The 14096-nt window shown below is 39.2% G+C and overlaps 1 protein-coding gene across 2 annotated transcripts in view; it reads left to right on the forward strand.

Moving 5' to 3' along the window:
• LOC120522983 (beta-galactoside alpha-2,6-sialyltransferase 2-like) overlaps window positions 1–14096 on the forward strand; it is a 181234-nt gene that overhangs the window by 112590 nt on the left and 54548 nt on the right. For both annotated transcript variants that reach the window (XM_039743855.1, XM_039743856.1), the window contains 2 exons: window positions 5512–5576; window positions 9449–10422. In XM_039743855.1, coding sequence (XP_039599789.1) covers window positions 9504–10422 — 919 coding nt within the window. In that variant the 5' untranslated portion in view covers window positions 5512–5576; window positions 9449–9503. The remainder of the gene's footprint in view (window positions 1–5511; window positions 5577–9448; window positions 10423–14096) is intronic.

A 14096-nucleotide genomic window follows, 5' to 3' on the forward strand; every position in this document is an offset into this window, starting at 1 on the left:
AACTCAAACCAAGCATGGAGCCTATGTCTCATGAGATTATGCTGCTGAGCTTAGCACTGTACGTTCATCTCATCAACATAAATTTAGCAATTTGTGATATACTGAGACAGATTGTTTCAACCAGGAGAAGGAATAATGCGATCACCCAAACATTTGTCACAGGAGATTTAGCTTTGTGTTCCACCATTTTGTACCCGTGATTGCTGGATGTATATGCGAAGCAAAGATTGTTGGGATGGAGTTGTTTAGAAAATGTTTACTGACAGTCAATGGACATACACAGACTAACAGAGTGCAAGGGGAAAACACAGACTACAAAATCTTTAATTGCAACTCATTTAAGGGTTTACATGGCCAGATAACCAGTTTGCCTATGGAGAAATCTACGTTTGTTAACCCTTTTTACCAGAAACCAATATTCTGGTTTCTCTAACCAAAATAAGAGTTTAAATTGTATTTTTGAAACCAGGTTTCTATAAATAACTGGCTTATTAAAGCACATAAATGTACTCCTTGATATAAGATGCAAAACTTATATGGGATTTAGTGCTGATTGTATCCTTGATTTTTTAAAATTTTACAAAATCAATTAAACTTTAAAAAAAGAAGCAATGCCCAGATAGAGCCCACACCCTCATTATCATGTAGGAATACAAGTGACCGAATACTATCCTGAGTTCTGTGGCTCTCACACTTCAAACCTTTTATTATTCCTCTTTTTTTGACTGCGATGCATTGAGTTCTGAGTAAGCAAACTGCATTGTTATTGGAGAAGGCAGCAAAGAGGGCTTCAGTTCCTCATTTTTCTGTCAGTGCAGTTGGAAACCAGGCACAGCTTCCAGGAACAAATTTCAGAATTGTTTCCTAGAAAACAAAGGCCATAAAAAAGAATAATATGTTGTTATTAGGTTTTTTGCTTATTTACGTGCATATTTGTTTTTCCTCCTTTGGGGAAGGGAAAGTAAGAAAATGAATGTGTGAGAGACAACGAAAACAGGTTGTGGAAACTGCAGCATCAGGAGGAAAGACGAAACAGGTCAGTCAGCTAGTGGGAGAAAGGCAGTGTGATCTTGGACTCCAAAAGTATCATTCCAGGGGCTGATTCACCCCATTGACTATTTGTGCAGAGTGAGTGCTAGCATGTTGGAGTGATATCTTGGGATCTGAAGTATGACTGTGGGTGTGTGAAGGATGATGATAGGAGGGCTGACCTCGGACGGTCTGGTCAGAGCTCTCTGCCAGTTGAGCAAGTAATGGGTAAGTTGGGAGATGAACGTGGATTTGTGCTGGTCTGGTCTGTATGTGTTTTTAGGAGAAAGTGGATTTTAACTCTTGAATTTCACGTTTTTGTATTTATTTATTAATGGCAGTTATGTATTACACTTTTTTCACCATCCCCTTGCAATGTGTGTGCTTGTCTTCATCTGCGGGCTTATCTCATTTACGGTACTGATGATGTTGGGTTCAAGAGGCTCCCAGAATGCTCTCCCAATCCTACTAAATTCATAGATAAAGTCAACAGAGACATGAATGTCACTGCTGAGGTAAGTAAACCACCTGACAAGATCAACACTCTTTCCGCAGACAGACACACTACTATTGGCTGTGCCCAAGAGACATTTTAAGACCATGATCTTGATTTTTATGCAGGACACTTGCAAGCCCAGACATTCAGATTACTTACTCTAGTGAGATCAGAGCCTCCATTGACTCCACGAAGATCACAGCATCATCGGCAAAGTCATGATCACTGAATCTTTCTTCATCAACTGATGCCCCACAGCCACTGGACTCCACAAACCTGTCCAACACCCAGTCGATGCAAGCATTGAATAGAGCTGGAGCCAGAACACACCCCTGACAAATCCCAGAATCAACTTAGAAAAATGCAGAGGTTCTGCCTCCACTGGTAGACTTCTTAGGTCTAAAACCAGACTGCTCCAGTCTCTGGCTGGTGAGCAGGTGATCATGGATCCTATTGAGGATGGCCCTAGCAAGGACCTTACCCAGTACAGAGAGCAATGTTATCCCCTCTAGTTGCTGCGATCCAGGTGATCACCCTTTCCTTTCCAGGTAGGGACAACAATTCCTGTTTTCCACTCATTTGGGATGATGATTTTTCTCCCAAATGGAAGCAAAGGTTGCTTGCTATGCCAGGAGGACAGCCTTACCACCAGCCTGGAGAAGTTCTACCCGGATACCACAGATCCCTGCAGCCTTCCCTAACCTCAGCTAGTTCACCACTTGTGCAATCTCAGTGAGACTGGGTGGTTCACAGATAATTGGAGGTTCATCTCCCAGAGATGTCCAATGTCCTAGCCAGAGGATCAGCTTTAAACAGCTGCTCAAAGTAGCCAGGATAGTGGGTTGCAACTGCAATGTCATCAGTAAAGAACATTCCATCAGATTCAGATGTGTGTTATGGTTTGATTCCTCTGTAAGCAGGACATGGGTCACTAGACCATAGATAATGTATCACCTGCTCACAGATTCCACTAACAAACTCCTCTTTAGAGCCCTTGTAGCTGTCCTTCTCATTTTCCGGTACAGACCAGAGTTACCATCAATACGTGCACTGTGACTCCTCTTGATAATATTCAGGGTGCCCTGCAAGATGAAATATCTCCTTCTGGGAACACTGGTAAAACCAACACAACCCTCAACAATCTTCATGGTCTTGTTTTGAAAGGTCTCCCACATCACATTAGGACCAGCAGTCGCACCCATATCTGTAAGTTCCTCACACAAGCTGTGCACAGACTTGTTAGAAACAGCCTGATCTTCGAATCTGACCAGGTCCAGCCTCATTTTCCTAGTAGGTGGTAGCCTACTTGGAGCTAAGCTGGCTCTTCAGAGTAGCAACAAGTCTGTAGTCAGAAGTCACAAACTAGGCACTTCTGTACATCTTGCAGTTTTGTAAGAGCTTCCAGTGTCTGCCTACAAGGATATGATCGATCTCCTTCACCGGACCACCAGTATTAGAGTACCAAGTCTAATGATGCGGCTCAGGATGCTGGAACCAGGATTCAGCGATCTGCAGTCCCTATCATTTTGCAAAGTCTCAAGGAACATAGAGCAACTTTCACCACTGTCGCCAGAGCCCCAGGGACCAACACAATCCTTATAGCCAACTCTGTCTATGCCAGTGGTTGCATTGATGTCACCCATGACCATGTCCCCAAGGGAGAATTAAAATTTTTCAGAAGCTCCAAAATAAATAAATATGATAAAAAGGAACATCCTAGCCAGAGGATCAGCTTTAAACAGCTGCTCAAAGTAACCAGGCCAAACACACATAAACAAAGAATTAAGTCAGAAAAATTAACACTTAATTTTATTAATTTATAAGTAATTTTTATTTAGACACAACTTGGGAGGGCATCTGGTGGGTACTTATCAGTACTGATTCAAGATATATATATATCAAGTTATACTTTATAGTGGAACAACACATAATTGAATGAATAATTTTTCAAGAGAAAACATACTTGTCTGATGAAAAATATAAAAATCATTCCTTGCTTAAAGTTGAATTATTACACTTTTGATTGGGCTCTCTTCTCACATACTCTTGCTGTCTGAGACTCTGGGTTCTGTGATATGTTGTATGGATTGCCGTCAGAAAATTTTTTTCATATTATATTTTTTTATTGTCTTTTACTTTTTAAGTTTAAAAAATAATAATTCCAGTATATATACTATGCATACTGCATAATGAATGCTTAGGTGCTGAAAAGTAGTTTCATCTTACTCATGTTTGCATTTTAGAATCCACTTTTATTTGTTTGTTTCTTTTTAATGCACTCTGCCTATTTGCAAGAGTGTGCCAAGCTTTTTTTTAGATTTTGGTTTGTGGCTTAAGAGCCTTTTTTTCTATATTCTATATTCACACTTTTAATAAATTGATCCAGTTTCTTCAATGCACTACTGCCAATTTTGTTTTTTGTCATATGTGCAAAAAAACAATTCAGGTGACATAAACGAATAGTTATGTGTTGTGGATTTGAGTGTAAGACCTGGGGTTCATTCCCAGGTGTGGTATAAGACATTTGGAACAATGGCGGCAATCTCAGTGCTTCACTGAAGTATGCTTACGAGGCAAAGCTAGGATAAAGGAAACTGTGAGATTCAGCATAGGCTACTATGCATTACTGTGAATTACAGTACTTCCTGCATTTAGAATTGATAAAAGTTGCCAAAAACGCACTGTATTAATTTCATGTTTGAATTAAAATAATGATTTAGAAAAAAAATTTTTTTTTTACATAAATCCAGGCATATGACTTTCCATTGTGCAAAATGTAATCTAACAAATCATTGTAAATAAGAATTTTAGACAGAAAGATAAAGATGATTTGCTCAAGGTGTTTATTGTTCAGTTTGTGAGTTTTGTTTTATGTTCCTACATAGTTCACGTAGGGTGGCACCCTCCTCCCACAATCCAAAGATAAGAACATTTGGGTAATTGTGATGAGAATAGGACTTTCAGACCAACAAGCACTTCCATCCTGTTCACCTAGATTGTCAAAAATAACATCAAGTTGAGATTTGAGGGTCCCTATATGCCAACTGTCTACCACACTACTTGGAAATTTAGTCCATGTGTCTATGGTTATTTGCAAAAGAAACAGTTTCTAGTGTTTGTGTGAAATCTGCCCTTAGCAAATTGCATTTCTGTGTACTTCTGTGATCCACTTTCCTAATTCCCTTTATAATTTTTAACATTTCATTTATTGTCATCCTTTAATCTGTGTTGTTTTTTTTTTTTTGCTTAAACTGAAAAGGTTGAACTCTTTCAGTCCTTCTTCATAGTTCATACCTTTCAGTCCCAATATGGTCGTAGCTGCTGTCCTCTGGAGTTTCTCTTTTTGCTCCTCTGGTTTGGTTTGCAATAAGAGGACCTGCACTAGGTATGCCAAATTGTGATGTACAACCTAACAACCTATTAGCTGTCTTCTGTCACTTATATATACTGTTGGGATGTAGATAGTATTGAGTCCAGTATGAGTCCTAGATCTTTCTCATAAGGGATACTTCAACACGTCAGATGTTCTATTGCGTTTTTGAAGTTAACATTTCTAAACACCTTGCATTAACTTTTCATTAAATTTCATCTGCCAGAAATTGCACAACCCTATATTCTGTTCAAGTTTCTGTAATTATTCATTTTTTTCCCATTCCTTCTAGTATGGTATCATCTGCAAACTAAACAAGCTTATTGATTATATTCCTGAATTAGCAGGTGTAGGGCATCTTATATGCTGACGGCACCTGATATTGCTATGATATGCTTCAAACCATTACAGACCTACGTAACCAAATATGGTTAACATAGGATCAGAAACCTACCAGATGGGTTTTGCAGGATTGCCCAATGCTAAGTTTCTTTATACAACTATAGCATATTTTTTTTCAAAACTGTTTCTTTTTTCAGCCTATCCTACACAAATAGAAGCAACAACGAAAAACAGTTTGATATGTGATATTTTGTTCTCTCCTTTCTGTATACAGAATGCCAAACATTGAAATGGTGGTTGCAGTTTGAATTTGAGCCAGCCTCAGCAGCAGCACATTGGGTAAGAATACAAACATTTTTTTATTATTGAAAGCAAACAATCAGTACTGACAGTGCATCCGTCGATTATCAGGAGGTGGTATAAAATCTGTGCAGAATCAGCTCAGCTTTAACACTAATGTCAGAGTAAAAAACAGTAGGCCATTAGGTGAGTCACTCTCTTCTGTGCTAGGGATAATGTTTTGTAAAATATAAGCCTTGATTATGTCCTGAATGTAAATCTGTATAAAAACATAACATGGTCATGACAAATAGATTTCCATATATTTTTGCCTTGCCTTTTTAAAGTGAACATAGCCCTTTATAAGTACAGAACTATGGTACAATTGGAGAACAGGGGCATTAAGTGACTCATTATGACATGGGGTCAACTTCTTTATATTTACCTGCCACATTTGTCCATCACAACTTTGATTTACGTTTATGTTAAGTTAGGATATAGGTTAAGTGATTTGTTCAAGGGTCACATACTCTCTACATTGTGCTTTACAGATTAACTAAATATAATATAAAATATTTTAAACATCTTAGTGATGGGTATTTAAACATCATCAATTAAAATGAGGCAGCAGCACGAGAATACAGTATGTGTTAATAATTATCAAAGTACAGGTCGAGTATCTGTAATCTAAAATGCTTGAAACCAAAAGTATTTTGGATTTTGAATGGTTTCAGATTTTGTAATATTTGCGTATATACATAATAAGATATCTTGTAAACACCCTTGATTAAGTACGAAAGTACAGCCGAGCCAGCTGGATTGCATGTTGCTGTCGTTGGGTGTGTAAATGGCTCACAGTGGGTCGCCTTAGTGATCAACTGCGCCACATGATATATACAGTGCATCCGGAAAGTATTCACAGCGCATCACTTTTTCCACAATTTGTTATGTTGCAGCCTTATTCCAAAATGGATCAAATTCATTTTTTTCCTCAGAATTCTACACACAACACCCCATAATGACAACGTGAAAAACGTTTATTTGAGGTTTTTGCAAATTTATTAAAAATAAAAAACTGAGAAATCACATGTACTTAAGTATTCACAGCCTTTGCTCAATACTTTGTCGATGCACCTTTGGCAGCAATTACAGCCTCAAGTCTTTTTGAATATGATGCCACAAGCTTGGCACACCTATCCTTTGTCAGTTAAACCCCATTCCTCTTTGCAGCACCTCTCAAGCTCCTTCAGGTTGGATAGGAAACGTCAGTGCACAGCCATTTTATGATCTCTCCAGAGATGTTCAATCGGATTCAAGTCTGGGCTCTGGCTGGGCCACTCAAGGACATTCACAGAGTTGCTGAAAGATGAACCGTCGCCCCAATCTGAGGTCAAGAGCGTTCTGGAGCAAGTTTTCATCCAGGATGTCTCTGTACATTGCTGCAATCATCTTTTCCTTTATCCTGACTAGTCTCCCAGTTCCTGCCGCTGAAAAACATCCCCACAGCATGATGCTGCCACCACCATGCTTCACTGTCGGGATGGTAATTGTCTGTGATGAGTGGTGCCTGGTTTCCTCCAAACGTGACGCCTGGCATTCACACCAAAGAGTTTAATCTTTGTCTCATCAGAGCAGAGAATTTTGTTTCTCATGGTCTGAGAGACCTTCAGGTGCTTTTTGGCAAATTCCAAGCGGGCTGCCATGTGTTCTTTTACTAAGGAGTGGCTTCCGTCTGGCTACTCTCCCATACATGCCTGATTGGTGGATTGCTGCAGAGATGGTTGTCCATCTGGAAGGTTCTCCTCTCTCCACAGAGGACCTCTGGAGCTCTGACAGAGTGACCATTGGGTTCTTGGTCACCTCCCTGACTAAGGCCCTTCTCCCCCGATCGCTCAGTTTAGATGGCCAGCTAGCTCTAGGAAGAGTCCTGGTGGTTTCAAACTTCTTCCACTTACGGATGATGGAGGCCACTGTGCTCATTGGGACCTTCAAAGCAGCAGAAATTTTTCTGTAACCTTCCCCAGATTTGTGCCTCGAGACAATCCTGTCTCGGAGGTCTACATACAATTCCTTTGACTTCATGCTTGGTTTGAGCAATGACATGAACTGTCAACTGTGGGACCTTATATAGACAGGTGTTTGCCTTACCAAATCATGTCCAGTCAACTGAATTTACCACAGGTGGACTCCAATTAAGCTGCAGAAACATCTCAAGGATGATCGGGGAAATAGGATGCACCTGAGCTCAATTTTGAACTTCATGGCAAAGGCTGTGAATACTTATGTACATGTGCTTTCTCAATTTTTTTCATTTTTAATAAATTTGCAAAAACCTCAAGTAAACGTTTTTCACGTTGTCATTATGGGGTGTTGTGTGTAGAATTCTGAGGAAAAAAATGAATTTAATCCATTTTGGAATAAGGCTGTAACAGGCAGTAACATAACAAAATGTGGAAAAAGTGATGTGCTGTGAATATTTTCCGGATGCACTGTATACTCGTATTTATCTACGATCGTCTCACAAATAGGAATTATCGCAACCCCTTTTAAATATGTGCTGTCTTCACAAAGCCAGCACTCTGACTTTAGTGATCAACCTTCTTGTGTGGTGCAAATAAACGTAGAGGAAAAATTGGGTCATGACATTATAAAAGTTGAGGTACAACTGAGCTAAATGATGAGTCACACATGTATTAATTCATATCATTATTTTAACGTGCATTGAAGTGACAAACATATTAAACCCAAAAAGTGATGAATACAATTTATGGACTCTATTTTAGTTCCCTTTTAAGAGGGGCAATGCTGCTTATTTGCACTGAAAAACTCAAATGTGCATACACAACTTTCACATGAGAACGCTCTATATTTCTCTGATTTGAAGGTGGTTGACAAGATAGCATTGCTTTCTCACAAGACCCCAGGGTATGTCTGGAAATGGTATACATGTTTTAGTATGTTGGTGGGAGTTATTCTGGTTTCCTCCAAAAATCAATAAATCTAACTGCAGAGCCACAGAACCATACATAACCACAAATTGGATAAGGCATTGAAGTTTTTTACCGCAGTTTCTTGGTGGAAGTGAGATTAGGGTAACTTAAGGTAAGGAGTTAGTGTTGATAAGGTTAAGGGTTTATGTTGTTAGTGTGTAGTATAGACATGAGATAATGTCACTTCCGCCGTGAAACTGCTGCTCATTATGTTCCACTAATAAACTGTGGTCAGAAACTGAGATAACATATCTAAACTGCAGTGACGTTGGATGCTTCCCCCTAAAGTCAGTATACTGATGACTTTGTGCTTCTGAGATGGCTCAGTGCGGTAGAGCATTCTGCAGTTGACTAGAAGCTCATAGCGATTTGATACATGCTTTCTATTAAATGCTGTTGAAATTAGGGTCTGGTTCATTTTGGTCCTACTATAAAAAAAAAACAAAAAAAAAACTAAAAAACTGATTTAGCAAATACATTGATAGACAGATGGATGAATGAATGGATTGGAATTTGCAGATTTCCATTTTAATTAAATCACTGACTTATGACTTACTTACAGAGGGCAATACTCTCTTAGAGTGCTATTTTTTTAATGTGGAATATTTCACCTCAGCTAACATTTGGAGTATATACTTCATTGAAGAATGTCACAGTCTCCTAGCCCAATTTGTTAACAAAGTGACTTGATATTCCTAGCATTTAAAAAGCCTGATGTGCTGAAAAATGTGGTACTAATTATATAATTTATGTATTAATTACTTCGAAGTGATTATGTACTTGAGGATAAACCCCTGCTTTTAAGCCAGTTTCTACAGCACAGATTACTTGTAAGATCAATTAAATGCACTTTTTTGGTTGACAAAATCTCATGTATGTGAAAAACAAATCTTTTGCTTTTGATCATGTATAATGTTCCATTTCTTCTCCCATATACTGTAGATTCTTCTTGAACTTGCTGCTTTGAGGCCAGAAGAAACAAGGACAAGATTGTACCATGAAATCCATTAGTAAACAATGGAAGAAGTTGGCGCTTATTTTAATATTTGTTTGGGCTCTGTTCTTTTTGGCCCTTTTTTCTTATTTTGTGGACATCCCTGTGAAGGGGCAGCCTCTCTCAGGTTCTGTTGTTTTTTCAGAGAATAGAAGGCAAACTCCACTTCAGGGCAACCACCGGTTTATCATGGGAGCTGAACAAGATCCATTGCTCTCAGATGGCAAAGGCAATGATCTGTTTAACAATCGTGTGTTAAATGGGGACAAAAAAGTTTCCACAAGTCAAGCTTCAGACAGTATTAAGAAAAAACATATATTTAATTCACAGGAATGGTCGCCTCCTAAAACTAGCAATTTAAAAAAGGTTCCACAGAATGATGACACTAAGTTAGCTGCTGGTCAGCAACGTTTTGAGCCTGAAACTTTGAAACATGTAGATAAGGCAGCCAAACGAGTAAATAATATCAAGAGAACTCCACAGAGGCTTAGACGGAGTTATCGTGCTGGAAGCAGATACAAGTGGCCTAATTTTAATATTGATGATGACTTGGAGGAATACTACTTCTCAAAGACAAAATCTGTCATATTCAAACTGTGGAAAGGAAATGCCTCTTCCAAAATGTTGAATCCACGATTACAGAAGGCAATGAAAGATTATTTAAATGCCAACAAACACCAGGTCAATTTTAGGATCCATAAAGAGGCAACCAAGCTTACATCTAAAGAACTTTTGTGTGAGCTCAAGAACCAAGTAAAGATAAGAACTTTGGATGGAAAGGAGTCACCTTTTTCACATATGGGCTGGGAGACAATAGTTCCCAGAACTGTGATGCACGACCTGTATCCACATGGCTTTAAAACCTGTGCCGTAGTTACATCAGCTGGTGCAATTCTCAATTCTGCTTTGGGGAAAGAGATTGGTGAGTATGAACACAATTTAACATGTGTTGATCAAGCAAATCAAAAGCTACAGTACAACTGCAAAATGTTTTTTTTTTCATTTCTACAACTAGGAAATTGGCCTTGTGAAAAGAATGTAATTTAGGTAAATAAAAGTAAGAAGCCTAAAACTATCTTGAGATTCATTTCATCCATAACAGCCAAACAATTGTTGTTTGAAAAAGAGGCTAGGTCAATGAAAAGTTATGGTTATCTGTGTCAGTTTTAGTAGCCTAGCTTTTGTCTGACCTGTTAAGTCAGTTCATATCTGTAGAAAGCTGAGTAAGTCTTGAACTCAGCAACAGACATAATGCCAAAAGCCACTCCACCCAGGCTGCCAGCCTGTCACAGGGCACACAGACATGAATAATGGGCAGTGTAATGATTCTAATCAGCCTAAAAGCATCTGTTCAAAATGTGGAAACAAAGTGGTTTCCGTAACAGAAACATGAACAATAGGTGAATGCTAATCTCCTTAGTTAATTAAGACACCCCAGTCCAGTATTGAACTGGAGCCTAAACTGCTGTGAAGTGACAATGGCATATCCTTAGTCTGTATTATATTAAAATGATAAAAAGCTAATAATGAAAGAAGTGACTAGGCTTTATGGAAACAAACGTTGAGGTACATAAATACTTTAATTTCCATCATTTTATTCTTACCGTTTACCAAATCCTACAGTTTATTGCATCTTGGCCATAAGATACATGTCATTTGTGTGGGAGATAGTAAGTGGTGGGAACAAGATAATCAGTCATACGCATAAAATTATTATGTGGCCTGTAAAAAGACATATAATTGGCATTTTATCACAGTATATTATTTCCTTTCCTTGACTTATAGCATTGTTTCATGGCCACAGCATTTTATCTCATCTGTCAGGTGAGAATATTTCTTGAAAATGAGAGAATAAATTATGGGAAGAGTATAACATGTAAAGGCCACAGCATATATTTATATATTATTTGTTTCTCTGATATAGTCCATAAATTAAATGGCAGTTTAGAAGACAAAGAGTGAACTATGAATGCCTGAATACAGTTATAGGTACACGGTCTGGCTTTCCAGTATGGGAAAATACACAGTTACTTCCATTGTGTCAAATAATTGATGTTCTCATTTTTTATTTTCGCACTAACAAGTTAAAATGTGTAAAACTTGTCTCAGCTGCATACTGACCTTAGTACACCGTAGACTTGATAGTACACCAGTTAAATATAGTGTATCTTGGCATATACACACAAACTCGTTTCAGTAATATCTTTGGATTATTGGAAGATGTATATGCCCTATATTTAAGCAGATGCAGAAGTACGTTTGTGTATGTGTGTGTGTGTATATATTGTGGAGGTTGGCCTGGACACAGACAGGCAGACATGTTAATGTCACCCACAAACACGTTTATTCACACTGTATACAAAAGTCATATGCACCACAAAACCCCCAAAGTCCTGGCCACACAATGCCTTACTTTCTGTTCAGGCCACCTCCTTTGCTCCTCCAGCAAGCTCAGTCCTCTCCACTCCTGACTCTCGCCTCGAATGAAGGGAGGCGGCCCCTTTTATCCACACCCGGATGTGCTGCAGGGGCTCCCAGGCAATCTCCCACTGACACGCCCCCGTGTGGCAGAAGTGCTCCGTTGTTCCTGCTCCTCTTCCCCCCAGCACTTCCTGGTGTGGCAGAAGTGCTGAGGTCCAGGGCTCCAAAGGCATGGGGGCACCCCCTGGCGGTGACCACGGGCCCCTACAGGGTGGAGATTCAAAGCTTTGTACCCGTGGCCCCCAAAGGAACCAGGGCGGTTGCCCCCAGATGGTCTGGGAAAGGTTCTAGCCCTCCTCCGGTCCTCATGGGCATCCCGGCCAGGTCACCGCCCCAGCCACCTCTGACAATATATATATATATATATATATATATATATATATATATATATATATATATATATATATATATATATATATATATATACGAGGTGTGGCAGAAAAGTAATGAGACTGATTTTTATTTACCAAAGTTTTTATTTTTTTCAAACATCAATGTTATCCCCTTCAAAGTAGTTCCCTTGGGCAGCTACACACCGATGGAGACGTTGTTCCCATTGTTGGTAGCAGCGCTGGAAGTCTTCAACCGGTATGGTCTTCAGCATGCACTCTTTTGGATGTTTTCTAAAGTCTCGAAATGACGTCCTTTGAGGACATTTTTCAGTTAAGGAAAAAGGAAAAAGTCACACGGATTGAGGTCAGGTGAATAAGGGGGCTGGGGAACCACAGGAATGCCATTTGAGGTCAAAAATTCTGTTATGGAGAGGGCAGTTTTTTGGCACCATTTTGGCACAGATCTTTCGCATGTGCAAATGTTCAGTCAAAATTTGATGAACGGTAAATCTGTTCAAATTTAATTGTTCACTCAACATTCTTAATGTTAAACGACGTCTGATCTCACAAGAGTGTTCACACATTCGATGTTTTCATTGGTTTTCGAAGTTGAAGTCCTCCCTGAACGGTGTTCATCTTCAACGTGTTTTCTGCCTTCCAAAAATGATTTGTGCCAGTGAAAAACTTGAGCTTGGGATAAAGAATGTTCCCCATAGGCCTGTTTTAACTTTTCAAACGTCACACTTGCCGTTTAATGGCACAACGTTGCTCCAAATTCCGCTGTTCCATTTTGCGTGACACACAACCAAAAACACAACTTCGCTAATAGCAGTCACAAAAATCACGTAGTTAACGGAAGGAGTTGAAACTTGCACTGAGCTATGGGAGGGTACTGATACACGTGCTCTATCAAGGACAACAGCGCATCGTTGCCAGATCGCTTGCAGTGTTGCCAGTCTCATTACTTTTCTGCCACACCTCGTATATACACATGTAGATATGTATTATAGATATATGCACATTTTTCACAGGCCGTTTAAGCACCACAGACAGTATGAGAGCTTTAGTAAGCACTTTGATGCTTCATTTAAGTGTTTGCTTCTATGTCTAAAAATCACAAGTCAGCAATGTGGTAATCTCTCAGGGCCAGAAGTAATTCTCAAAACGAGAATACACGTCTGGGGATGACCCGTTAAAGTGTGTGTAATGAATAGCGGCAAAATCCTGCACTGCAAAGGCTACACTCACAGAGCTTGTTCCTAAAACACCCACCCCCATTTTCTCCAGTCTGTGTGTTTTAAACCTCCCCTGGGGTTTTAAGGAGAGAGCAAAACATACTGAACAAAAGAGTTGATGCTGAGTGAAAATGTAAAGCTTAAATTGCTGTTACCCATTCAGGAGCTCAGTAGCGCAAAGTAACTGAAGTTTAATAGTTGTTTAAGTTTTAGTGCTGCAATAGCAGAAACAGACCACCACCACAGCCACTAGACTCCACATGTTTGAGAAGTACCTCTGTTTGCTATAATATCTTTCTGTCATCCATTGCATTATTATATAACAACAGCAAATATAGACAGATACGCATTGTGGTCTATGGATAAAAAATATATTAAAATGCTACAGCTGTTTCGTCATGTCATGTTTGCATTTCAAATTTCTTTAGTTATATGTTTTGATGTGAAGTCAGAAGGTGGGTGCTTTGCTGCCTTTTCCATGCTTTACTGGTGTCACTAGGTAGATATGTTGATTCAGGTGTTTTGAGCACTGAAATCTACATCTCCTA

The sequence above is a fragment of the Polypterus senegalus genome, chromosome 2 (genome assembly GCF_016835505.1).
Source record: "Polypterus senegalus isolate Bchr_013 chromosome 2, ASM1683550v1, whole genome shotgun sequence".
NCBI lineage: Eukaryota > Metazoa > Chordata > Cladistia > Polypteriformes > Polypteridae > Polypterus > Polypterus senegalus.